Below are 27,752 nucleotides of genomic sequence, written 5' to 3' on the forward strand. Positions count from 1 at the left end.
CTTTATGTGGTTATACAGTGTACGGAAATGGAGTCGCGCGCCTGAAAAGCTTTTTATTTTGAGAAGTTAGCACTCCGTCTACGACACTGAATTTGGAAAGGTTTAATGCAGAATGTATTTGTCAACAGATCCTGACATGTAGGGCCATCATCACCCTGAAATGCTATATGTATTGTATATGCAAGAGACGAAAGCGTTATTGGGTAATGCGCGCTGCCACTTTCTTTGTAAAGGAAGTCCATGAAGTGCATGAAGCCGCTCTGGCTTCTACCTGAGCGAAAATGAACCCTCCAGTTAAAAGTTCCTTTTCTAATGAAGATGCTGATATTTACATTTAAAAAAATTTCCCTTCTGAAAATGCAGGAGTAATAATTAATAGGGGTCATCTGCGACCGAATTGATTTCGTGAAAAATAAACAATAAATAAATATCGTGGCTTAACAATATTCGCGATAGCTAAAAAATATAGAACATTCAATTTGCGAAAGTCAGAATATTTTTGTATGCCGCTATCAGCGAGACCTTGAGAGAATACGATAAATACAGGACTTATAGTTACGTTTAACGTGATTATAACTGTGCTGTCAAGCGAAGTCACCTCCAAACTGTTTTCTGAGACTCTGTCGTTGTGCTAACTAAAAGGCAACCACGTGCGCTCTGTTAGAAGTTAAATTCACGACGGTTGTCCTTTTTAATACACAATATCTATTAATGGTAACTGAACGGAATGTGGTCTGTGTTAGGCTTTTCATTTTATAGCTGACAACAATAGAGTGCAATGCTTCTTCCTTGATCTAGAAATACCAGATAATTAGGGCGTTCTAGGAAAATTTTCAAGAAAATCTGAGGGTATATATTTTTACCTCTCCCTCTTAATTCGCCTTTTTGCAAATATTTCTAATTCCAAATGAATTCACCACATAATTAAAAATCATCCGCCAGTTCTAGAAGTACAAATGTTGTCAGGCGGGAGTAAGAAGAACAGATTAATGCTGAAAAAAATGCCTCAGGTTCCTGCTCCTTCTTGTCCCATTATTTTCTTAGAAGCTGCCCTTAACGAATGCCTTATTTTTTCTTCAATATTTGCCTTTTATTACATGAAAAGTTATAGGAGCCAAAAAATATATTTTTTGATTGCTTCCAAGAGAAATTCTTCCATACAAGTAATGAAAAAATAGCCAGGATCCACAAAATTTTAATTTACTTTCTGCACCGGCCTAAACTACGGATTTTGAGAAATCGCAAAATCGACGTTTTCCACCTAGCGGAATATACGATTTCTTTACATGAAAACTACAGCGTTTCCTGGAAAACTAAGTACGATTCCCTTGTGGCCACACATTTGCCAATCACATAAAAAAATCATTGAAAACAAACAATGTTCATGGGACATCGATTACTGTTCTTTTCCAACACACCCAGATAAATATGATGAGAGAGTGTTTATCAGGCACAGGTCTTTGCTTCTATGAATACTGAATTACAGACAACATTTTTTAAATTAAAATCCAGATGATCTGCAAATGACTTAAGGCAGAAATAAATTTTAAAAAGACTGGTTATCGGTGATACTTAGCACCTTGCAAAAACTAAAGCAAGTCGGAAAACGCGTGACGGATCTTGGTTGTATTATCAGCGCTTGATGGGTTGTTAAGCGTCAGAGCTAAAAAGGAATAGGACCGTTGTGTTCAGTGTCAGGAAGAGTACTTGTAATCTTTAGCCCTTTAATGTGGGAAAAACCAAGCCGATCGCCACACAGGCGAATGTCTCAACTAGAGTCTGCAGGAAGTTGCAATAGCGTCCCACTTGCTATCTCAGGGAATATGCCCGTACTCCTGCGGCCGATATGCAAATTAAATCTGCTGACCAAAGTGTGAAGTTCGCATATCGATAGACACGATCCGCAGCACGAAAACACGCGAGGTGATAAAACCTGTTTGAACGGCGAGACTGCTGAATAGCTAGCTATATGTGACTTTAGGATGTTTATTATCTCGGTGGAAGAATATGACTTTTGGCTTGACGAAGGTAGTCCAGACGGGGGAGTAAGGTATACTCGCTTCGCGCTTTTCTCGGCAGATTACTGAAACGAGGAATTAGGTAGCGTTGTTTTCAAACCTGCATGCACCATATGATCTCTACAGCGCTGATAATATAGGTGAATTTAGACCCTCTGCACGCTAAAAAGTGCAATACATGGTCGTGCTTCAAGTTTGCAGGCATTGTTGTATTTTCGCACTTGTTGTTGCCACTGTTTTGCAGTTTTTTTTTCTTTTCGTTCTTGTGTGATATAGTATATAACCGCTCCTATCGAGGCACTATTTGGGCTCACAGTGCCAATAAATAAAACGAGCTCGTGTACTCTGAGACTGTGGATGCGCTGTGAGGGTTTTTCTGCGCTTGGCCCCTCGAGTAGAGCTTGTTAGAATAACTCGAAAGCACAAGCAATTAGTTTTATACTGATCACTACATAGAACCTCGCCGCGGCAGGTATTTCTTGTGTAATACCTTCAGCAAGATACGCACCTTTCCCTAGCTTCCGGGATAGAGCTAAATGTCTGGCACGGATTAGTCAAAAACAATTGCCACAAGCAGCACTAAAGTGTATTATAATATAGCGGTACATTCTAGCAGCACGCACAACTGCATTTTCTGTTGCAAAATAAATCTGATGTCGGCTCGTTTCTCAAAGGCAGCGAATTTCTGAAGTTCATCTAAAAACAAAACTTCGGTGTGTAGACGTTCAAGTGTCATAGAATTCATTACCAGAGGGTGCCATCATTTAAGAATAAAGTTAGCGTTAAGAGTTAGTGAAATCACTTTTACAACCACAAGCCATAATCTAGAGAACAAAATACGATCGCGCGTGTTAAGCAAGAAATGAAAACTTATTATCGGAATGATTAAAGATGGTATCATTTGCTACCTTCCATAGATACTACTTATATTTTGTCATAGCTGTCGTTTCATGGCAGAACTGCTTTATCCTCTGAGCTACGCGTATATAAACTTTAAACAGTAACTGTTTTGCGCTCGCAGCAAAAGGTTACAAGCTACTGCTTCTTAAAGCCATGCATATCTAAGGTGCGCTCAAACGCATTTCTGAGAGCTCGGTTTCTTTAACTATTTATCTCGATGGCATGGACCATATCACGTATGTTACAGTTCTATTGTAAGGGGCCAGCCGTGTTTTTCAAAGAACGCGGCTGATGTGAGGCGCAAGATGAACATGCACTTATGTTTACAAGCGCTCACTGCACTTTTGACACACGTTCCTCTTTAAGTAAATTCAACTTAGGGGGCCAAATAGCCATGCTATAACCCGCCAGGAACTACTGAGTGGCTTCAGTGTCCGGCTGCTGATCGCAAGGTGGCGGTTAATCATGGCATTGGATACCGTATTTCGCTGAAAGCGTTTGAACTACAAAAATTGCTCTTTCCGGTGAGTTGTGAGCTCACGTTAAATTATTCTGGAAGTTTCCGCTACGGCGTCTCTAATAGCCCATGTCTCAATTCATAATACCAATCCGTACAATTTGCGGCCTGTAAGTCTATTTATTTTTTCATGCTCGGGTGCTTAACACTTTTAGTTAGTTTTTGTCAAAGTAGGATTTAATCAAAGGAAAATTTGAAACCTTAAATATTGTAACAGGTGCCCTTTTTCCAGGTTAAACTCACATTCAATGTTTGGTGGGCCTGATAAAACTAACAAAAGTTGGCATTTCGTGAGGTTTTGTATATTGCGCACAGACAAGTGGTTGGTTTGAGTACAATCATTTTTAATGAGTGAAAAAAGTGCGAGCCAGCAGTTGCTCGCTCACATGCTATTCACAAATATGTCATTTTTGGTCGTTCTATGAGACAGCTCGACGCAAAGTTCACTGAATAACCTTTTCCAGTTGCACAGAACAAAAGCTGCGCGAAATAATAGCTATACCCCTTTGTGCAGCGGTGTACGGAGCGCTTCCTTCGAATTTTAGACTCATATAAACATGGCTGTCAAAAAATATTGGAGGAAAACGATCAAGACTAGCTTTGTGACAGTTTCCACCTCCGCTATCCTATGCCCCATCTATTCCTAGGACATCTCATGGAGAGTGGCCGAAACCTGCACGCCTGGCGCGACAAGCCGGCTCAATGTGCAAGGCGCCCACATCAACACCTCTCCTATTCTTCCACCATGGTTGCTATTGCCAAAAAGGCTAATGTGCCCTGAAGTAGCAGGCCGACACGTCGCAGAGCCTTTTCACGACAGTACCACGGACACGTACACGAATAACGCAGATATAGTTTTCTTTTGCTAGTCTCCAACGTCTACACCGGATATATCAGCGAGCACTTACAAAAATTTCTGATGATAGGGTCGTCGAAATACAAAATGTATTCAGAAATTAACCGCCAGCCGCGGCAGGCATCAGCGTTATGGGAAATTATTCTAAATTTTTGTGCAGTTAAATGTCCTAAGTTATTACATTTTGAATTATTACAGTATGCTGTTTGGTGCCAATGGGGTTTACTAGCAAGAGAAGGCGACGCCGTATCAGTTCTTGAAACCATGAATAACTGGTTCTCTAGAGCTTTGCAGCGCGAGAATATCTGGTTCTGTTTTCTGCAAGAAACAAACTTAACGCATCTTGCGCAAAGAAAGTTGCTCGCAAATAAATCGCCTGCCTGTGGCTGGTTGCAATGCATACGGTGCCTTAGTCGAATTACCTGAGCTTTATACCATGTTATGAAACTGCTAGCGCAGCCCGTTTATGCGCAATGCGTCCTAGCGGTTCTTGACAGTGCACGGAATATTAGTGAGGGCACTCAAATCGTTTTTGCGAGTTGCAGCAGCGCATATGTACAAGGATGAGAACTCAGCGGGCAGTGAGAATGCCTAAATATTCACATGAAAAGGGAACGCAGTTGCAGGCACTTAAACCTGTAACTGCACAGAAAGAGTGAAGCGTTGCGTCTTTTGCACTGCAGGAATCACAGTACCGTCCGGTGAGGCTCAGGAGACCCTTCTCCGTGAGGTTTACGCTGAAGCCAAGGTTGATCCACTTAGTGTGGGCTACGTTGAGGCGCATGGCACAGGCACTCAAGTAGGCGACCCCCAAGAGATGGATGCCATCAGCAACGTGTTCTGCAAGCCCAGACGTGAGAGTCCACTGATGATAGGAGCCGTCAAGAGCAACATGGGGCACGCAGAGGCCGCTTCAGGTAAGAAGATTTACCTTCGCTATTCTTTTCCGTCCGAATTAGAACGAGAGCTTCTGCGAATTCATTTTAGAGATATCGGAAATACAAGCATCGGAGATAATGAAAACGTGTGCAGTTTATTACGGGGTGAAATGTAGTAACGCCTGTTTTCTACTACAGTCTTTAAGTGGCCACAATGTCGGAGATCGGCACGATATTCAGAAGTCTTTGCATAATGTATAATGCTCGATGGCTTGGTTGCGGACCGTAAAGCTTCGCTTCCGCAAATTCTGAGTGCATCAGCTTTTGAAGCTTGATGAAATATTCATTGTCACGTCTTAAGGTTAGAAAATCTGTGACGAAAACAGGTACATTCCGAGAAAAAACAACCCAGCTACTGCACTTTCTTCAGAAGCTGCTTTGTCGAGTTAAATTGGCCAAGTTTTAGAATGCCTTCGTCGGCAATGAATAAATGGTCTGCGTACTCCCTCTGTGGGTAGTAGCTGTTGAAGTATAAACTTACTTCGTTCACTTGTCAATGCAGCACATCCACCCGCTCGCCTACGACCTCCATTTCTCGGAAAATGATTTCATTGCAAATTGCGGTAATTGTAAATAAATACATGCCCTTTTCAGTGGCAGGGACAACACAGAGGGATAGAAAGACGGTGAGACAGGGAGGTTAACCAGGTGATGCCCAACAGGCAACCCTACACTTGGGGAGGGTAACAAAGGAATAAAAAGGAAAGAGTGGCAAGGAAGTGATTTTCTCACGTGTCCATCGACTTCATTACAAGGTAAAACAGGGCGCACACTTAAAGCTTAGAATTTACAGTCGGGGACTGAACCCTGAGTCCTTTAGGATCTTCAAGAGTTCCTTGACCGCTCAGGAACAAAATGATTTTCTTCGCGCAAAGGCTATCAATAAGTTTACCACAGCGAAGAGATGAGGTTTCCTACTTAAGTTCGCGAAAAGACAGTGTCCTAAATGTCGCAGATCATGCGGCAGTGTTAAAAATCTACCAATAAATTAAAAGATTCCCTCCTGGCGCCCACGATATTTTATACCTGTTTCAGACCAGCTGCATTTCCCGAAGAGCATTGGAGAAACTACCTCTCGTGCAGCTCAAGAAAAACTATTCCGCTAAATACCCGTAAATTCCTCAAAAGTTGCTTCTGCCAAATGATTGTTTATTTCATGCGATTCTAAATATGCAAGGGTCAGAGCATTTTTAAAGTTGAAGAAAAACCGTTCAGTCATCATTTCGCCTTCTAAACGGTGACAGTAATTGGGGAACTGTATGCAATAGGCCGTAAAAGCTGGACAAAAAAATCTTAGAAGAACTAAATACGAAAGTATTATAGATATCGACTGAAAGAAATCTTATCTTGTTTCATTAAACGAATAAATTTTAGCTATCCAAGGCGAGGAAAGGGGAAAATAGTTTGGATATATCAATGGGAGTGAATAATTGTAATGAAAACTACCGTACTGCAAAATTAATGACACTGATTTCGGTAACGCAGCAAATGCTGATTAGCCCTGCTACACGTTCAACAAGCTTTATGAATAAAAAGGAGATAAAACAGTAACTCTAGCAGTTGGGATGGTCAATCTCGAAGATGCACTTTCGTGGCGTGGGGATGTGGTGCAGCCAAATGTTTTTCAAAAACCCGAACCAGCAGTGCCTTGCCTTCGGTGGTTGTGGTACTGGGCAATGGGAGATTCAAATAACAGAAATAGTTCTAAAATAGAGGATAAACCAAACAAGGCAATGTAAAGAATGAACCAAACTTAAGAACGCCTTTTATGTCCTCTGGTCACCGATGCACGGTTTCTTCCTCTTTTTTTTCTGCCAAGCGAAGTCTCTGCTCACAGTATTTTGTGTTCATGTATACTTCACAGTAGTATACCTTTTTTAATCAGTAATCACTGACTAAAACAGCTCTTACACAGGACGGAGCAGAAGAACGGACGCAGCACGGCGCTAACGAGCACGTTTTGTGGCACTGTCCTCGCTTAAATGCATCTTGTTCGCGCAGAAGGAAACTACACAAAATACATGAAAATGCAAAAAGAAGAGCTGATAATTGATCCTTCTATATGAGATAGAAAGTCAGTCTCCGCCACGAAGAAAAGTGAATGGAACTGTAACGCACTTGTCGCTTTTGTGTTTGATGCTGATGGGTTGGACGATTTCACTGGTGCACTGATCCTACTCTAATAATGGCAAATACAGTTGTAACCGAAGTAGTTGCGCATGCATTAGTAGAGGTCGAAGTTGGTTGCATCTTGCTGGCGCTCGGACCACTTTGGGACTGCCGCAGTTTTTCGGTTCTGCTTCGGCGGTGCTCCTTCGCTTTGTAGATTACAATTTTGAGGAAGTGGTGGGTTCGGCTCCCGACTTCCGTACTTCTCCCAGCATTAATGCGGAACACAGACCGGTTCACCAGCCACCCAGACTCCGTCTCGGTGGAGAGCAACCTGAATTCGGGCCCTTTCCCACGACCACATAAACGACGCAGCCTAGACAGCCGAGTCCAACTGATTGAAAGTGAGGATAAGGTGAAATTGATCGTGTGGTTGTAGTAGGACCGGGTGGCACATTTCTGCCCGCGGAAGTGCCTACCTAGATGGCGAATTGATGCCAACCTGCAGGGATCTGTCGTGCTCTCGGAGCCAATCTTGAAACATTGTTTGGTTCGACCGACGTAACAGTGGCCGCGAACAAAACCATGCACCCTGCACCGTCTACTCGCAGGCGTTTGTTGCGTCGCCAAGGTGATTCTGGCCATGGAGACTGGCGTCATTGCCGCCAACCTTCACTTCAAGACGCCAAACCCAAACATTCCTTCGCTGCACGATGGCAGTGTTCAAGTGGTGGATAAAGCGACGCCATTTCCCGGTGGGCCGGTCGGCATCAACTCGACTGGCTTCGGCGGCGCCAACGTCCACGTGATTCTTGGGGCTAACCCCGGACCGCACGTTGACAGCATACCGCGTGAGAAGCCTAAGCTGCCGAGGCTCGTTCTTCTCGCTGGGAGAAGCAAAGAGTCGATCGCGGTAAGTTATATGACATTGTTATTACCTACTACTGTTTAAAAACGAGTAAGGCCGTCTTGTTGTCGCGGGCTACTTTAGCAAAAATAACTTCGTCACTTAGCCTGGTCACCTGCGGCCCTCGACATCGCTTTATCTTTAATAAAATATACGGTGTTATTCTAAGAAAATACCGATTATATGTACCATACAAAAGACGCATTGTCAGTGTGAATCTTCAACTCTGTTTCTAGAGCTTAATACATTGGCTGTTTCACTCTAATTCGCTCCTTTCAGCTCAAATAAATTTCCGTCATCGTTATTATACGTTTTTGCTATACTGGAGACGTATTAGCGGAAGCATATACCGGCTAATCAGACGTCCCTCTTCAAGCACTGCGTTACCGTCTGGGTCCGCCCATGGTACCGCGCGTGCGAAGGAGGCGTCCGGTAAATCGGTATACCTCGCCGCTAATACGTCTTCGGTATGCCAGAAAACGTTCACTGTCTCTTCGCTGCACTGCCCTTATTATCAGTTGAGCACTTCACCGCAGCCTTCTTGCGTGAGGTCGTATGTGAACGTGCGCAACCGCAGGATGAATGATAGAGGTTTATAGTTATTCAGAGAGAGTACAAAAACTTGAATTAAGCTAGCTGAAAACTGCAACCATATGATCAATTTAATATTTATTCTTAGTTCACGTTTGTAAATAAAGATCGAATGAATGGCAAGGCTTAATCAAAACATTTCAGCTTCGAAGTATTTAAAATATTGACATAATATGCTATATATTTCCGAGCTACTGTTACATACTTGGCCCTCCTAAATCACCATATCTTGCTTTAGGAGTTCGATAGTACGGCATTCGTGGCTGTTACCTTGGTGTGCTTCGCTCGCACATAAGCAAGAGTAAGCACTGCTTTGTTCACAAAAGCTGTCTGGTTATGTTTTTCCCCTTGTAGCTTTATGCATGGCGCTCTCTGTTTTGACCTTTAAGCGTTTGTGTAAATATATTTTCCTTTTTGTCTAGCCAATTAATATATGTTACCTACATATGACGGTGCTTTAAATACTAATTTATTAATAAAGAATTAAGCTGAGGCACTCTTGACCCTGAATATCTGACCCATCAAGCTAAAGCAGATGAAATTAACTAGTCGGCATCAGGAACAAAAGTACGAAGTAACTTTTTAAGAAAATTTAGAAATCTCTGGCTCGATATAGCTCTTAAGGGGTAAAAGTGAAACATATATTGCCAGCGGCTTTTAACGGCAGCACAAAGTGCGATCGACAAAGGCCTTCATGTTTTATGATTCGGCGTAGTCTATGTGAAGAAGGGAGTGGTCGCGTCTTGTCTTCATGCCGCGCTTAAAAAATCCTGCCCACACAAGGTCAGTGAAAGCTTTGCACAAGAGACGCAACGCTTGATACAGTCAGGGTTTCCATTCGCCATCCCCAGAGCCGTGGCTTAGTCGTTGGATACGAAGCTGCGTGTGGGGGCTTGTAGAGACCGAAAAGTAAGCCACAGGAAGTCAAATGTGTCACAATATGTGCACAAGGTTTCGCATAACCTAAAAAGAATGAGGTCTAAATTCAAGGTGGGTAATGAAAAGTAAAGCATTATTTAGGTATGAGTACGGAGGTAAAGTATAACCAAGGTGTAGGATCGTGTTGACGGAGATGAAAAATTGCAAGATTGTCGTTTATCATCAGACAAAATCCTATCTAAATTAAAATGAACAGGAGTGCACTTGAAGGACCTCCAATGCTAGAACAGCAGTATATAAATCATAGTTCCAACTTTTCACCGCCGTCAACACAAACCTACACCATTCTCAGGAGATGCTTTACCTCCGTACTCATAATTAATGTTTCACTTTTTTTGCGGTTCATTCTGTGATAAGCTGCAAGTAATGCCCGCATTCTACTAATCTCGCATTGTTCGCTGAAATCATAAGTTGAGCTATTTAGGCCATCATTTGACTCAGAAATTTTGTTGGTTATTTCAAATTTATGGCTCAATTCCTCAGTACTTCTAGCTCCTCACCGCAGTAGTAAGCTGTTTCTGCTGAGGTTGGCTCTTAAGAGGTCCTTTACATTTCTTGGTACATTTAACACTCGATCTAACGAAACTCTATTTTAAGAAGTTCTTGATCTAACAAACAAATTTTCATTCCCTGGCAAGTGCCCATTGGATTGACGGTTCTTAATGACCCAAAATAACTAAACAAATGACCACTAAACCCGATTTAGGGACGTTTTCTGAATATAATTGAGTAAAAAAAGTTGATTTCTCGCTCACTTTTTCCACAATGCCTCGCAGCTTGTTGGCACCTTGCCAACACTAACATCTAGGCGCCGAAGCCACGGCCCTGGTTTTGCTCTGACGTTGCTGCAAGCTAAGCCACTGCACACAATAAGACTCGGCAGTCGGCAGGGCTTCCCACATTGGCTTCGAATCCGTTTTACCTTATGGCGCTTTCATGCGCAAGAAATATGGGCCGCGTTCGCGGACTTGTAAAACGGAGAGCAGCGGGTCGGAAAAGGCGATGCCCCTCTAGCTTTCGTGTGCCTCTGCGTTAAAATTTAATAATTAAAAGGCCAGAGAAAAGAGTACCTCGAATTTACAAATTTCCGGAATTAACGAAATAGTCCTTGGTTTCTCTTCGCTTCGTTAAATCGAGTTTTAACTGCAGTAAGTTCAGGCTTACACTTGCAAGGTTTCTTCAGCTCCTCAATAATTTGTGAACATCCTTGTGCTGAGGCATGCTCCAAAAGTGTGATAAAAATTTAGAACAGCTTAAGATGGTCTTTGCTATTTTTGAGACATTGCACCTAGGCGAACAAACCGCTTGGCGCCTTCTGTAGCTATGAAGAAAATTAAATTCCAATCGTTCGCCCCGTGGCGGGGCTTCAGTTTTGTTTTTATTTTCTCGTTGGTGTTTTGTAATAAAATGTTCGTTTCCAACTCTATTGAATGTTTTCAACCTGTTTCTATGTGCATAACCAAAATCGCAGGTTTTGCCTTCTGTCTCTGGTAGTTTCATTTGAACTCAATCGTTTTTTTACATTTTTGAAACCGTATCAGGGGCTCTTGAATTCTGCAGTTTTCAATAGCATCAATTACTGCATCAGTTGAAATTACTTTTGAGTAGCCCTTAAGAAATGTCGGCTGTTTTCTCAGACCGCAAGACAAGTGCGGCAGGAAATTGTTGCAGGCAAGAGCAGGCAATGTAAATGTTCCTCTCTCAACAGGCACCATAACTGTTATTTGCGATAAGGAGTAGGAGCGAAAGTGGGAGAAGGTAAAGAGAGCCTGCTTATTTAAAGGCTCAGGAATAAAATAGAGAACCTGTATTCCCTTGACAGGTAATTACATGGCACAGAACATGGCCATATTTTTCTCTTCGCCACTATCAAAACAAATCTATCGTGCCCTGGTTTTGATGTAGAATATTGCGCAGTTTATTAGGTCGATTGCACAATGCGTACCGCAAGACTGTTTAAGCGTTATGCACTCCAAGCACCTTTTAAACACCTAATCATCCATGACTAAAGCTTGAAGCCTTCATCAGATGGCCAAACGAAATTTTATGCAGGTTTGACAGATTCGGGCACAACCGAGATTTTTCGCAGTGCATATTTATGAAATTCACCAGTCTCCTAGCCGTTGTTGCCCTGGATTAAGAACTGGCGATTGAGGCTACGATACAGTAATTCTCACTAATTTATCCTGAGGAATGATCCGGGGATTTTTGTAGTCGTATTTTCGAGAGGAAACCACAACAAGGTAAACGCTGTCGGCATACACAGTTACAGAGTGGAAAACATGATTTTTCTTGTGGCAGAAAACATCATATCAAAAAGCAGCAGGAAACGAAAGTGCAGAAGCGTCTAGTTTGGATGGCTGCCCTGGGCAGCGGTAAAACCCTATGTGGTCTAGTCACTAGGTTTTTTAAACATTTTTGTTCACTCAATTTTCTATGTATTCGGTAGTTCACAAGTCCCGTAAAATCCTACTTCTGCATAAGACATTCAGGCACCTTAACTTACATTTGCATAGTTTAGGAGCATTCTAATGTGAAAGTACATTATATGTGCTGTACTGTCATGTAGACTCTGATATTAACCTGAAAGAGATGAGAGAAGACCTGGATATTTTATGTAGGACGGTTTGGAATGATAATATGACCGTTAAGAAAGTATTCTCAGGAGGTAGTTGGTCAAACATACTATTTGAATGAAAAACGCTCCGCTGAAGCAATGCACACAAAAGGCGAGGACAGGAGTGGCGCCCACCCTAGCCTCGCCTTTTCTGTGTTTTGTCTCAACGCTGCGTTCTTGGTTTCGATGGAGGTGAAATGCACAGGCGCCAGTGTTCTGTGGGATGTCAGTGCACAGCAAATGTCTCCAGTGGTTGAAATTATTCCGGAGCCCTCCACTACGGCAAGTGTTTCACTCTTTCTTTTACACTCAGACTTTCGTCCCTCCCTTCCGGCGCGATTCGCGCGTCCGCCTATATGCTAGACAATTAACCATTTCCTTTCCTCAAAAAGTAGTTTTAAATTTCGTGCAATTAGTTTGAAAAATATTAGCCACTATAAATTCAGGGAGCAACGCATCGCATATCAAAAACAGTTTCGCATATGAAACAAAAAACATTATCAGGCATTTCGGGGCTCTGATTGCGCCACTAAGCATTATTATCTTGGCGCTTCAATGCGACTACTCGGTTTCTTTGTGTAAGTAATCGTACAGATAATAGACTGAGTTTTCCTACAGGATTCAACATCTAGGTTATCTCCCCCACACTTTAAACGGTGCGTTGTCTCGTTGCTTCTCTTAAATTTAATCCAGTACCATTAGACGTTTACACAAAACATGCGCTAGGAAGCTGCGAAAAGCCACGGCTGTTTTCGTGAGTAGAGCTGGATTTTTCGCCTTAAACTTCTGTATTGACGTTTTTTTTTTCAGCCTTAGCTGGAACATTACTCAACTTTCAATTCCTCAGTGTTGTCTTTATCGAATCATCGGCAAAACATTCCAAAATGAATATCTTTACAACCTAGTTATTTGTAACGCTCTGTAAGGTAGTGAGCCGGAACACGCAGATGTATGTGCCGCCGTAGTCACGTGGTCTCACGCTAACGAACACTAATAAGGAGGCTCTCGTGTTTAGCCTTCTAGACCACAGGGTACATAAATTTAAGCGAAAATACTGTGTTAGACTCTTGTTATGTACAACGTGGTGCCAAAACAATTTGCTGGTCCACTTCCTAGAATTTCTGTTAAAGGTTTTCAAGAAGAGAGTACTATTACGCTGGGATAAACAATGCCAGTTAATGGTTTCAGTCGTTTCAACCTTTTTTTTTCGAAACACTTTGTCCATATAACAGGAAAATACGCTAAGCTCCGTCTCTCATGCATGCCACCTAAGGGCAGATCAAACATAAGCAGCTGAGAAAATTTTCAGGACTTAAAAATTTATATCAGCTTCAGTGGTGTTTACTGTTAATATTTATAGTATCTGGCATGAACAAATTGTTCATATGCTGTCTACCTGCAAGTGTAAATTTTCCCTGTTTAAAGTTTAGCGCCAACGTCTAGGAACAGTGAAAATCGAGCCCTAGAATTTTATTACGTGGTTCGCGTATTGCCATGCTAAAGAATGTTCAAACGCAATCACAGTGCAGATTTAATGAAATCCCTCAAATGTTTTTCTGCCTAAATACAGCACACTATGGACCGACTAGTTGCCGAAGGACCCTACCCCGACTCGGCCTACGCTCTGCTGAACCTAGTTGGCCAGCCCAGCGTGAAACAGTTCCCGTTCCGCAGCTTCATTCTTGTGCGAGTAGACGGTGCCGGGAAGGAGGTCGTCAAGGCAGAAGCCGAGGATGTCCCAAGAGAGAAACGGCCCCTGTGGTTCGTCTTCAGCGGCATGGGTTGCCAGTGGAGCGGCATGGCCCGTCAGATGATGAACTTTGAAGTGTTCGCCCGGTCTCTTCAGCGGTCGCACGACTTGCTCACAAGGTATGGGATTGACCTACTGGATACAGTGACAAACCAGAGAACTGACAAGCAGACCATGGCATCGCTCCTCGCATCAATCACATCTATTCAGGTAAGCCCACGGTTATCACTATACACGTAATAAAAACTCAATGAATGACATAGAGGGCGGGTTTTCCTGTAAACTCACCTTTGGAATTTATTTGAAGAGTCGCTTATTCTAGCAGCAGTATTCAGATGACCAATTAGCAGAGGGAAACATTTATTGATGATTGCTGGATGTGTAGAAACAAATCCCGTCTGTAAGATTCAGGTGGTCAATGCTCAATTTGCAAGTATGGCTGCTGAGATAAAGCCTAAGAAGGGCGAAAATAAGCGGACATGCGAATCCTTGGAGGTCATGCACGATAAATTGGACATGTTTGCGCAGCTCGAGGTAGGAATTAAATATGCAGAAGATAAAAAACTGCACGACTTCGAAAGAGCTTGACTTACCTGGAAGGTAAGGTAGACGACCTCGATATTAGAAGCGGGCTGTGGAATATAATCATTTTTCTGTCACCTGACCACAAAGATGACACAACAAAAACATAGAAACAAAATTAACTGCTGGAATCTTTCAGGACAAACATGTCTTGAATACCTAGGGTATTGGAAGAGTGTGACGCTTGGGAGCGTCAAGGGAAAACTGAATGCCTCCTGTCATCTTCAAATACTCGGTTACGATACTGAAGCAAAAGATTTTGAGTAATTGTTACAAACTTAAGGGCTCAGCTTTCTCAGCAAGCAATTACGTCTCCCAACGAATTCGTCAGATAAGGAAAAAAAATGTCAGATAGCTGCAAGGCTAACTGAGACAAATGTCATGATGTGCCACTCATGCATTATTGGGCTAAAACTAACGGTTAGCAGTACTCGTAGGATGCTACATATTGAAAGTAGCGCCCGCTCACAACCCCTACCGTGAAGGGAACGAACTCGACAATTTTTGATGGCAAAACTAAACGCTAAGAATGTCGTAAATAAAGTAACGATGCTAAAAGCTTTCCTTGTTGAATACCGTCCAGGAGTAGTAACGATCACTGAAACGCGGCTGTCCTAGCAGATATCTAATAATATCTGTCCATTTAATCATAATATTTTGGCCAAAAACAAGTATTCTCGTTGCGGTGTTGTCGTGAGTTTAATTATAGCCATGTGCATTTTCCGTCTACAGGATGCTGATGGCGCATAGGCACTCTGATGCGAAGTTGTAGTTAATGAAACTCCGATTTATATCAGTACAGCGGCCTAGATACCTTGCAGTCTGTATCAAAATAGATGCTGCGTCAGCCTAACCATTACAATATTATTATGGTCACAGGAGATTTTAATCTCCTGGGCGTTGCGTGGGAACCTCTGCATACAGTGTCCATTGATCAACCTTCTAGCGACGCGCTTCTTGACATCGCATTTTGGTGTGGCTGAAATCAATCGTGCAGCAGCCCACCCGTCTTGCGGCGAAAACCAGTTTCCTCGATTGAACTTCTCCAAGCCATAGTTTTTCTATGGCAACCTTTTACTCGCTATCGTTGGCCGCCCCAGGAATGCGAAAAATGATTTCAACATAGGTGTATAACTGGAGGAATGCTGACGGTGATCGGGTTCATTTTTTTGATTCCTTTTTTTTTCAGTTTGCGACTACGCACGCTGATCCGCCGCTTACTGTGATAATCTATGATTGATTGTTAAGAAAAAGGGGAGAAATACTTATCACAATATGTTCTTACATGCGTAAAAACGTAATAAATTTCATTACTGCATAACTCCTGACATAATATACAAGGTGCTTCATCTTACACATTGCACACTTTTTAAAACGGGCTTTTTCAGTTAGAAGAGCCTTTTTTTGGCATAGCAATGTCAGCGGCGCAGTACATCAGAATACAGTTAAGACATGTTAATTAGCAGGCTGGTTAACTAGCATTGAATAGTCAACTTTTTACCTATTACTGATATGCTCTTTAATAATTGAAAGGCGTGAAGCCCACCTAAATAATAGCCACATGAACATATCAGAATATCGAAAACGCCGTTACCCTCGGCTCTGTGGTCCAACAAATTTTGGCTATTTCGACGAATTATGCGCACTGAAAGATCGCTTTGACTGCAAGCTTCTGAAAAGCGCATGTATTTTGACATGACGTAGCCAAATTTCGTTGGGCCGCAGAGCCAAGGGTAACGGCGTGTTTTCAAAATTATGAGAGTTCATGGATATTACTTAAGTTTGCTTCACGCAATTCAATAATTAAAAAGCATATCAGTAATAGCCAAAAAGTTAGCTATTCAATATTAGTTAACCAGCCTGCTAATTCACACGTCTTAGCTGTATTCTGATGTAATACACCGCTGACAATGCTATGCCAAAAATGGTCTCTTCTAACTCAAAAAGCCCGTTTTTAAGAACTGTGCAAGGTCTCAGGTGAAACACCGTGTATATTATGGCGGGAGTTATTTACCAGCGACACCACCATATTAATTAGGAAAAGGGCCAAATACAGTGATTGACAGGGTAAAAATTTATAGATCGTAAGTTACCATTATGTACTCATACAATGTAAGTGCTAAGAGAGTAGCTGGAATTCTGTTTTAAATGATTTCAAGAACGTGACTACCCTTTGCGCTCCGCATCAACCAGTTTGGACCATGTCGCATACCTTTCAAAAACCGCTCGTCCTTGACGCGCACACAGCTAAACCCATCAGTGCACCTCGCTACATGATGCACGTGCCCCGTGAACACCTCTGTCCCGCCTTCGCTGTGGTGTTCCCGCTACTCACTGCTCTAGCCGATACAGAAAAGAGAAGGCAAAGCAAAACGTGCCCAGAGCAGTGACTGTCAACTGATGGGAGTTCCTGTGCAAGCAGCATGGTAGAATTTTCTGATCCACTTCAGCTAGGTTTACCGATTGGTACACATTAAAGGCGAACAAAAACTAAAGCCCTTTCCAGCACACATGGCAATCAAGACCATTTTGTGGATTACCTAACCAATAGAGACATTATTAGCTGAAAATCTTCGCACATTTTCTCAACACTTCATAAAGCATCTCACGAAGAAACAGAAAGTAGAACCGGTTTGGAATCACGCTTATATGAAGCTAGAATTTGCGAAAGCTGTCGGGTTCACGGGGACATAGATTTCGTTCCTCTAGAAAATATACAAAAGCTTCCAACTTCACATTAAAGGGTCTGTATTTCTTCGGTTCTCTTGTAACAACCTCAGGGTGCCGTAGTTCGAAAACCGTGCCGATGCCGAAGCAGAAAATAAATCGAACCTTCCCGAAATTTTCTGTTGGAATAATTTATAGTGTAAATGAAATTAATAGACGTTCAGATAATCAGTTACCATAAACTGCCTAAGCAGAACGCACTTTTGAATTATGCTTTCCTATTTGATGGTTTCATTTTGAAGCTTTTCCCTTTTGCGGCATCCCATTGCCTGAATGTTGCACCGTTTAACTCCGGTTTTCTTTGGCTGACTGTTATGTCCGGCAGATCTTTTTTTTTGTTTTTGATGTGTTATGTTACACACATGCGTGTTTCTTGGCGTGCCGTGTTAAATCAGCCGATGACGCGCGATCCCTGACATGATGCCCTAAAAGGCACTCGCTTGGGGGCACCGCTGTGCCGTCGCCTCCGCTTCCAAATTACCTTGGGCGGTTCCTGCGCTCGGCTCGCCGCAAACCTCGGAGGCTTTACTCGGTGGACACGCAGAGACGCACGCTACAATTTTCGCCTAATTGCACCTATAATGCGTGCGCAGTCAATTGTTCTCATTTATCTACGTCTACACCCCGTGCACAAGTAGAAATAAGTGGCGTCCAAACTGAGCAGCTTCGTGTCCCTAAGCTTGCCACCAAACGACCATCACCGCAAGGCCTCCTGCTGCGTTGCAGTTGGCATATTGCCCTGGCATGCGACTAAATCGGCATGCATGCGACATATGGCGCAATTTTTAGTGCGCTTGAAGCTGCTGCGAGCAAGCGAAGTTGGTGGCCGGCACAGTACTGGCACAAATTGTATAGGCACTAATCATACCTATCGTCACCAAAACCATTGTCCATTGTCCTGACCCTTTATTAATTTGTTTAGAAATTGCGATTGCTTCGCTGCAGTTGTGCTGCAGAGGTATCTTCTGACAACGGTGACAAGGTGACGCTGGCAGCATAAAGACGAAGAATTTTGGGGAAGTGCTAATAGCCCGAAGCACCGAACGCATTAGCGTTTGCCGAGCGCACACACCAGATGGAAGAGCAGAAGCTGGCGGCGTGGCTCCACAAGACATGAAAAGTCTACGCTACAAAGCATGCTCTCCACCTTGATGACGCGCAATAGGGAACCGACGTGATGCAAACGTAACAGAAAATGTGCCTAACACAATTTATGAGGGCAAGAAACTGTGCGAGTTGGCTTGAATTTTCCAGAATATAACAGCGCCAAAGACGGAGACCAAGAACGGGGCAAGACGAATGAGGCGCTGTGTTTGTTTTGATTCCTTCTTGGCATCTATCTTTCGCGCTGTTGCACTATACAATCTATGAGCCGGCCTTGCATGTTTTTCTGGTAAACACTTCGGGCGAATGCCCACTCTGTACAGCATGGTAGGCTGCGAATTGTTTTATTTTCTACTCAGACTGTTCTACGTAAAAATTTGTACTCCCGTACAACAATGGTTAATGCCCAAGCAGCACAAGTAACTGGCCCAACATTGGAGCCGTATTGCTAAAGGGCGGCCCTACAAAGGAGCAAGATGGGATCATCCTGTTGCAATATTGGGCCGATGACCTGTGCTGCTTGGGGCGTCGATATTCACACTTCAGACGCTAACACTCATTAAATGCATGATTATGTAGAGCTTGAGACTTTAGTGATCCCGGACTGGTCATCATAGGCACACGTCATCCTCTCCAACAGGTGGCCCTTGTAGATATGCTTCGTGCTCTGGGCGTTCAGCCCGACGGAATGCTCGGTCACTCGCTGGGTGAAATTGCCTGCGCTTACGCCGATGGGTGCTTTACGGCTGAGCAGGCCGTACTGTGTTCCTTTTGGCGAGGACGATGCACAGACCTGGCTAACCTGCCCAAGGGAGCCATGGCGGCTGTCGGTAAGCACAGAAGTCTTCCTTTATCCTGTGGCGTACATTACCATATTCAGTTGATTCTCATCTGAAGGCCCAAGGAATGAACCGTAATCGAAGTTGCACGACGTACGAACTGGCATGAAGTCCTTCCAGGACTTCATGCCTTCCATGACGGATGTTAGGAATAAAAGAAGATTGTAACTAAACAAAAGCACTTTCAAGGTGTAGGCTCAAAATTATTTGTAGTTTCACGGGTTCCATTAAAGCAATGACTAATTCGCAGCTAGCAGCGACCATTATTTAACAATAGTTCCGTAGCAAAATGAGAGCGGCACGCATGCCGAAGATAAAATGTAATACGGGCATCGATGCTTTGGCCAGCAGATCGGTCTAAACGATCATGCTTTTTTTGCTGGGCGTGTCCGGAATTTGCATGAAAAATGGGCCCCGTCAGCCATAATGCGGAAGTAACATATGAACTGCCGTCCGTTTTTTCTAACCTTTACGTCATTTTGTTCTTTGACTAGGCCCTGTCCTCGCAACTGCCGAATGCGAAGTAAAAACCGGATGTGAAATCAGCTCCTTTGAAGTATTTAGTAGTGATACATCCCTGTGAAACTTCGGTTTTGATTTCATGAGTCTTCAACGGGCAAGTTCTGATACGACTATTCCGCTCTTCTCCACATTCTCAAGGTCTAACGTGGGAAGAAGCCAGTAAGCGTTGCCGTGACGGCGTGGTGCCAGCTTGCCACAACGCCGAGGACTCGGTGACTGTGTCCGGTCCGCCCGACGCAATAGCCAGGCTGGTGCAGGAGCTCAGGGCTGAAAACGTGTTCGCGCGAGAGGTGAAGAGCGGGAACGTCGCCTTCCACAGCAAGTACGTTGAGAGCGTCGGACCACCATTGCTGGAGCACCTGAAGAAGGTAAATTCTTTCGGCACACTGAATTTCATGACAAATCGCAATGGCAGTGTCGGTTACCAAATTGCTTCGGCGTACGCCAGACGTGGGAAAAAAAGACTGTGAGCTGTGGTAAACTAAAAATTAAGATAACAACGCCCTTCAGCGTCTTTTAGGTGGCAAGCTGCAGTATCGAGTGAACACAGGTATATCCACTACTGCTAGAAAATGGCTGTGTAGTTTGGGGTCCTGTTCTTGGAAAAAAAGCTAGAAATGGTGAAAAGAAAAGCAGTGAATTTCATTGTGGCTTCCTAACGCACATTAGGTTTCCTATTGTCACTCGCGAGCCCTAACATTTCTAGAAACATTAGAAACATTTCTAATTTTAAACCTGAGAAACTTAGGCTTCTATTATTATTAACGCTCAAAACTGCATTATTAATTCAGAAATCTTCATCCGGCCGCCGTCGCTCGAAGGACAGGGCATAATAATGAGCACAGCCTTACGCCCAACTTCACTCCGCCTTCTTGAATAAAGAAAAAAAATTAATATTTTCAGGAGCATTTCTTCTCATCGTTCTCGCTTATTTGAATCCGCTTCCGATGAAAGTTCTTTCTTCATTTTATGTAAAAGCGTGTGAGTAACATGGACTAATATCGCTTCCTTGCATATAAAATATTTGCGTTTGCATTGCGCGATTTTCTCCTTTTTTCAGTGTATGGATGCTTGTTTTTGAAGTCGGGCTGAAGTGAGTTTTGTTTTTCACCTCCGCTCATTTCCCACCTGCTTGGACTACATCGACTTCGCTGTGTAACAGATGAAAGTAAAAACGCCACAGACAATAACCACTTGTACAATCACACAAACTCATTGTTTCTGCTTTCTACTCGCAGCTGGCACTGTGCTTTAGTCCTTGACATCTGTGCCGCAGCCGTAGTGCGAATTTGGTACTAACAGCAACAGCAGAAATAGAGAGCCCCTTCTAATTTTTAAATTCTGTTATTAGCCTTAGTAACCCGATAGAGCTACTAACCCAACAGCATCAACAAACGACTCTGCCTAAACTTTCGCCAACACTTCTTGTTCAATGCGTCCGAGATTAGCTATACCTGCGTTTATATCATCAATGCACCCTAGCCAATACTCCACCCTATGTAGGTGCCATTAAGCCTGAGGACCTCATCATCATCATCATTACCTATAAATGAATCGCTATTGGTCATTCAGTACATGTAACTCTTCAGAACACGGTTTCAGTGGTAGTGATACATGCGAAAATTATATAAGCCAGATCACAGCCACCATACGTTTGAGAGAACAGAAGCGCTCTATACGCGCGCAGATAAAAACATTGTTCGATGGATTTGAAAATTTGACGGACTTTTTTCTGTGATAGTAAATTGCTTGTTGCAAGTATTTGCAAGCTAAGGGCTTTTCATCACAAGGACCAAACTCTGAACTGGACATGCATGGTATGAACGAGGACATGCCTTTTGTTGCAGAGCGATGGGCCAGAGCATAGCTTGGCAAACAACCCACCAGCTCATCTGATTATGCTCACTTATTGTTCCAGCCTTCTTTTCAAACCATGAAATTTTTCTCGTCTTCAGCATAGCTAGGAGCAGGGAAGTATTATCTTCCCATAGAATGTGTCGTAAGGCTCTCAGATCAGTATTAAGAGGAGAAAACTTTATTGTTCTCCATTATTATGGGGCATCTTCAGAGATGTTATCTCTTTGGTTGTATCCCCAGGAGTTTTACCTGTCGAGCTCGTCCACTTTTAGTCAATTGTCGGTTGCCCTTAGTCCAGGGCTCCGCTGACCACAGCTGCCAGTTCAGCTCGCTGTACCAAACCTTGTTGGTCATCACAGCGGTCGCTGGACAGCAGTCTCCCATTGCTCCACACTCGTGTTCCGTATTTTGGGGACAACTTCTATGTTTTGGCCGGCCCATGTAAGGTGATATAGTGTGTGTTTTTCGTTGCATCAGGCACATTTTTCTGCGTATGTCGCAGGGTGCATTCTGTTCAGTATGTTACCCAGTATGTTACCCAGACGGCAACTGTTACGGCTAGGAACGCCGCTCAACACACGAACGTTCTAAGTGATCTGTTGTAACCAAGATGGTTCTCATGAAGCGGATGCATAGCGCTAGAGCAGTCTTCCTTTATTAAGGATTTGTTGTAGTTCGTTCGCACTACCACGCTTTCATCTTAGCTGTGGCCTTTTATAGTACGACAAGTTTACAGTGCAAAATGCCAGTCAGCCTTGCTGTCTGCAGTTGACTAGGTGTGGCCACTGCTTCCTTCTAGAAGAGGCATAGTTGCTTGAAGCAGGTGGCAAAATTATGATGGCGTTGCACTGAAAAACTCAAACCGGGGCACACCTACTATCTCATTATGATCCACTGAACTAAGCATGTTTCGAATCAGAGCATTGGAGTAGTAGGAGATGAGACGGTTCGCATATAATTTGTGCGAGTTGCAAAACACAGCGGAAAAATTTCTGGACTAAAGGTAGGGCTAAACGTAACATCTCCGTCACATATGAATGAACATGTTGGCGAATCTAAGCCATTTTGCGCTGTGTAATTTCTCAGTACCGTCATGCACTTTCACTTACACGTGCTGGTAACCTACATGCCCCTCAAGCTGCAATTTCACGTTACCCAAAATAAACGCAGAAAGAACGGTGCAGCTCTTGCATGCCTCGCAACCCTTCCTTTTTCTGCATCTGCTCCCACCCGCAGGTAATTCCTGAGCCAAAGCCTCGCAGCCATCGCTGGTTGTGCTCGTCGCTGCCTGAGAGCCGCTGGGAGGAGCCATTTGCCCGGAGCTCCTCGCCGGAGTACCATGTCAACAACCTGCTCTCGCCGGTGCTGTTCAGCGAAGCTCTGCAGCATGTCCCCGATGATGCCGTGGTCCTCGATATAGGGCCCCATTGCCTTTTGCTGGTAATGGCTTCATTTCTTACACAATTATTTTATTGCTTCTTGCTACCGCATATCCAACATTCTCGGACAAAACTTTTGAAAATTAAAAAATTTGTAAGATACTTTAAGTAAATGCTGAAGATAATCGTAAATTCTTCTCATAGGTAGCAAAATCTTCGTTTTAAAGTGTTTGCATCGATCGCGTCGAGCAGCTTAGACTGCCGTAGAAAATCAAAAGGGAAGGGTCCTAACCATAGGATGAACATTATTAGAAAAAAATGCAAGACTACCGTGGGGTCAATTGCGGATATAATAATTGCTATAGTGAAATATTGCATTATATGAAAAAAATTGCGTTTATCAGCGGTGTCCCGCTGAAAATGCTTTTGTGCATAATTGTTGGATATGTTACTTAGTATTGAACGCTGCGTTTATTACCACATGCTCTACGGACACTGAAACACAGACCTCAAGGTGGCGTCAGCAACCGTGCTGCTCCCGCAGAACATAAAGCAGACTACATCTAAAATATGCCTTTTATAGAGTTAAGAGGTTAGCTGTAGGAACAGCCGCTATGCTGCGTAGGGATGATAAAATGTCTTAGGGTGGCATGGCCTAATTTTAGCGGTATATTCAGCTACTTATGGCGACGGTGAACTTACGGTGTCACCTCATTATGAGGATGCAAGTCTTGTCCACCTGCCGGAGATTTTGCGCTTCGCAGATGTTCAAAGGGTCTATTGCGCGGCTTGAAAGCAGACCCTGTGACCTGTGGACTTCTGAAACCTGAATTTATTATTATCAATCAATAAATCAATCAAACAATCAGAATAGTTTGCCTCAGACGGCTAGTAAAGAATACATGCGAGTCTTCTGCGCCCTTAGCCTTCTCGGCTTGACTTCGGCCAGACTACTCAGTATATATACAAAGAAAATCGATATGTACAAAAAAAAGCGAAATACTCAAGAAATTATACAATAGTTAGGAGGACAAAAAAGAATGAATGCATGTAAGAAAAATACTGATTTATAGTGGAGTCGAATATTGCTGGCTCCGAAAATTTTTTTATTTCGGCGATTGACAATTGACCTATTTTTACGTTAGCAGGCAGTTTGTTCCAAGTTTTTGCAGTGGCATAGGCAATAGTTCTTTTACCGTACACATTATTAACAACTGGAAGCTTAAAATGACAACTGAAAAAATTTTCAGTTGGACGAGATGGATATACGAAAACAGATTATGATAGTGAGACGTTATGGTTTAGTATATATATATATAACCACGCAACCTAGTTTGAAATCGCGCATAGCAAAAAAAGATGTAATGTCTAGGTCACTAAATAGCGGAGCGGATCCATCTGTGTTTTTACTAAGTGTTATTATACGAAGGGCTCTTTTTTTGTAAAATTGCGATTTGATTTAAGTACCTGTTGTACGTAAGTCCCCAGGACTCCACACAGTAAGTTATATTGTTTTTAAAAAGGCAATAATACGAACTTTTTAATGTGCAAAGCGAGAGGAACATTCTAGCTTTTATTATTACAAAGAAAGTCTGTCTCACTTTACTGCTTACACCAATTATGTGAGGATTAAAATTGAAAACTGAATCAAGAGTTACAGCAAAGCTAATATCGGGGCCAGTTGGTTGATCATTAGGCGAACGTAAGCGCTAAAAGCGGCACAAGAACACAATACACACGCGACACAAGCGCATGTGTCGTGTGCGCTTCTGTAGTGTGTGTATTGTCTTCTTGTGTCGCTTTTAGCGCATACGTTCTTATAATAATCTGGAGTTACACCAAGATATACCTGTTTATCGACTCGTTCGAGAGGGTTTGCGCGTATTGGCAACTCATTTAAGCTATGTGAATTTTCACAAGAACTGAAAAAGACGATGTGTTTAGTCTTTGAGGTGTGATTTGTTAATTTATTTTGTACAATCCACTGACATATAAGAGAAATATCACTATTAGCGTGTCTTTAGACCATATTAGGTTCATGACTAGAGAAGAGCAGGGCTGTATCATCCGCATACATAATAGTTTGGCCCAATTCAGAGCGTCTTGCAGGCCATTTATTACAAAGAAAGAGTAATGGTCCAATACCGAGCCCTGAGCAGCGCCACACATGATGGAATGAACGCTTTGTACGGATATGTCGATTTTAACACTTCGCTTACGGCCAAAAAAATAGCTTTTGAAATTGCTTTGCTTTACCTCTGAATCCATACCAATGTAATTTTGATAGTAGTATATTATGATTCACGGCATCAAACTCTTTTTTAATATCAATAAAAATGCCAACTATGTACTATTTGTTATTTAATGCTTTATTGATCAATGCACTTAAAGACTGTACAGCCGTGGAAGTATACCTTTTTTTCCCTAAAACCATGCTGGTTGTCCACAAGTACGTTATATTTAACTACAAAATGGGTAAAACGTTTCATCTATAACTTCTCACATACTGAGTAAATGACACTAAGTATTGATGCTGCTCGGTAGTTCTGGATGCCATCCTAACTATAGGACTTTTATATGCGAGTGACTTGTGCTATTTTAAATGCGTCTGGATATTTAGTCATGTAGAAGGATGCATATCTTGCGATATGTGCCATGTCTTCCATTAGACAGTCTTTTCGAGATCGAGTGTTTTTTTATATCTTTTACTGAAATGCAGCCGGTGCTTCGACGCGCCCTCGGCGCCGATGCCAGCTGCCTTGGCCTGATGAAGCGCCACGAGGACAACACGCAATTCTTCCTCGGCTCGCTGGGGAAGCTTCACTCACTGGGAGTCAAGCTGGATTTGTCGCCGCTGTATCCACCAGTGCCGTTGCCCGTACCACGTGGCACACCCAGCATCGCGCATCTGGTCAGCTGGGACCATTCGCAGACTTGGACTGTCACTCGGTGGAATGACTTCTACACCTTAGCGCAGGTCAGACAACGACCCCAATAGTATACGGCAGATTTTACAGCAAGAAGGTTCTTGCCTTAGCCAAAATAGGAGGCCACACAAAAGCAATCTTTGGTCTTACAGGTGTATTAATCATTGCCAGCAGCAGCCACCCTTGCCCGCATCTAAAAAAGTTTCGCCTTTCGGCGTTCATTCGTTTGTGCTGCCGCTATGTATGGCAGTTATCTTCCGTCAATTGCTACAAAATTTTTGAAATCACAGACCGCGAAGCGCCAGCATTGTTTTCTGAGAAATTCAGTATTTTCCTGTTTGCAAGCTATGGCTAACAAAAATTAGAAATTGCACTTTCTACTTTTTGTTAGCCATGTATTTTCCATGTATTTTCCATGTATAGCCATGTATTTTCCCGTATGAGGATTCCCATAGAAGATATATGAAATACCATATAATCACAAAATTCTGTGCAGTAACTTTTCTCACTTGCTCCTTGAGGATCGAACTGAAAGAGGTTACCTAGAAATCATCGCAATTTGTAGCGTTGCCTTTTGGATGTACTCCTTTACTACGGCTTCTCAATTCGCAAATTTCTGCACAAAAGTCTTCATGCAGCCGGTGAAGAATTTGCGTTAGTTTTTTTGTTACGCATCGCGCAGGACATACGTGCCGGCGTGCAATATGTGCACGTTTTGTGAGTGGAACTTGATTGGCGTAACCACTGAACGGAGCAAAACTGAAGGAATATCTTAATGTACGCGATTCGGAAAAATGGCTCAAAAATGAGAACTTTTTCTTTGTCAGAATATTTCGCTCTTCTTCGACGGTATACTGAGACTTGTGTATCGCTAAGACAGTGAAGTTAAGACGTAGCGTTTTTGTATGAAATCTTTTCTGTACCGAGGGAGGTGGGTAACGGATAATCTGCTGACTCCATAATCGTTAGAGCCACTTGGCTCTGACACCTTCACACAAGGCCACGCTGCCATTTTCAGTATCGGCGCATGCGCTCGGTATCTTAGCTTGCATACAGCGCAGCTGTTTACGTGTCGTTTGCCATTTGGGAGTGGGTGGTGGTGGTGCAGTAGCAGGTCATGTGTTCATCTCTTGTATGTGCCTCGCGCTCACTCTCACGTGTTGGGATGCGGGGTGCGCTAACATAAGATAACGCGATCACGCGAAGCTCTTCCCCGTGGTCGGATGTACACCCCGTGCACACAGATGTTTAGACACAAAGAACGATGTCAGGTCACGAAAAAAAGTAGGTTAGCCACCTAAGCTTCCGCTTCAGTCGTGTTCAATGTTTTTGTGAGGCGACGTCTTCAATACACTACACGGATGCTTTGGAGCATTCGTCTAATTGAATTTGTCTAATAGATAGCATAGCAAGGAAAAATAATGCGCAGCTCTGCTACCATAGCGAGCTTATACCAGATGCCCTAGCTAAAGGTAGCCAATCTTTCAAAAAAAGGCTTTGCTTCCTAGCGCACTAAAACCAACTGAGCAATCTCCTGTGTTGCGTGGCATTGTTTACATTATTTTCATATTTCTCCAAAGATAACTAATTAGCAATGAACAATCGCCTTTTCAAATATTGGCTTCGAGAATCAGCGTCAATTTAGAAGTCGTAGATCGTCTTGGACGAAGCAC

General features: G+C 43.0%; 1 protein-coding gene across 1 annotated transcript in view; it reads left to right on the plus strand.

Moving 5' to 3' along the window:
- The window catches only part of LOC144119314 (fatty acid synthase-like), a 120,867-nt gene that overhangs the window by 14,863 nt on the left and 78,252 nt on the right, over positions 1-27,752 (plus strand). The window contains exons 6-12 of the mRNA XM_077651975.1: positions 4,975-5,208; positions 7,950-8,251; positions 13,963-14,352; positions 19,196-19,385; positions 20,055-20,284; positions 23,010-23,213; positions 25,872-26,129. Coding sequence (XP_077508101.1) covers positions 4,975-5,208; positions 7,950-8,251; positions 13,963-14,352; positions 19,196-19,385; positions 20,055-20,284; positions 23,010-23,213; positions 25,872-26,129 — 1,808 coding nt within the window. The remainder of the gene's footprint in view (positions 1-4,974; positions 5,209-7,949; positions 8,252-13,962; positions 14,353-19,195; positions 19,386-20,054; positions 20,285-23,009; positions 23,214-25,871; positions 26,130-27,752) is intronic.

The sequence above is a fragment of the Amblyomma americanum genome, chromosome 2, assembly GCF_052857255.1.
Source record: "Amblyomma americanum isolate KBUSLIRL-KWMA chromosome 2, ASM5285725v1, whole genome shotgun sequence".
Classification (NCBI taxonomy): domain Eukaryota; kingdom Metazoa; phylum Arthropoda; class Arachnida; order Ixodida; family Ixodidae; genus Amblyomma; species Amblyomma americanum.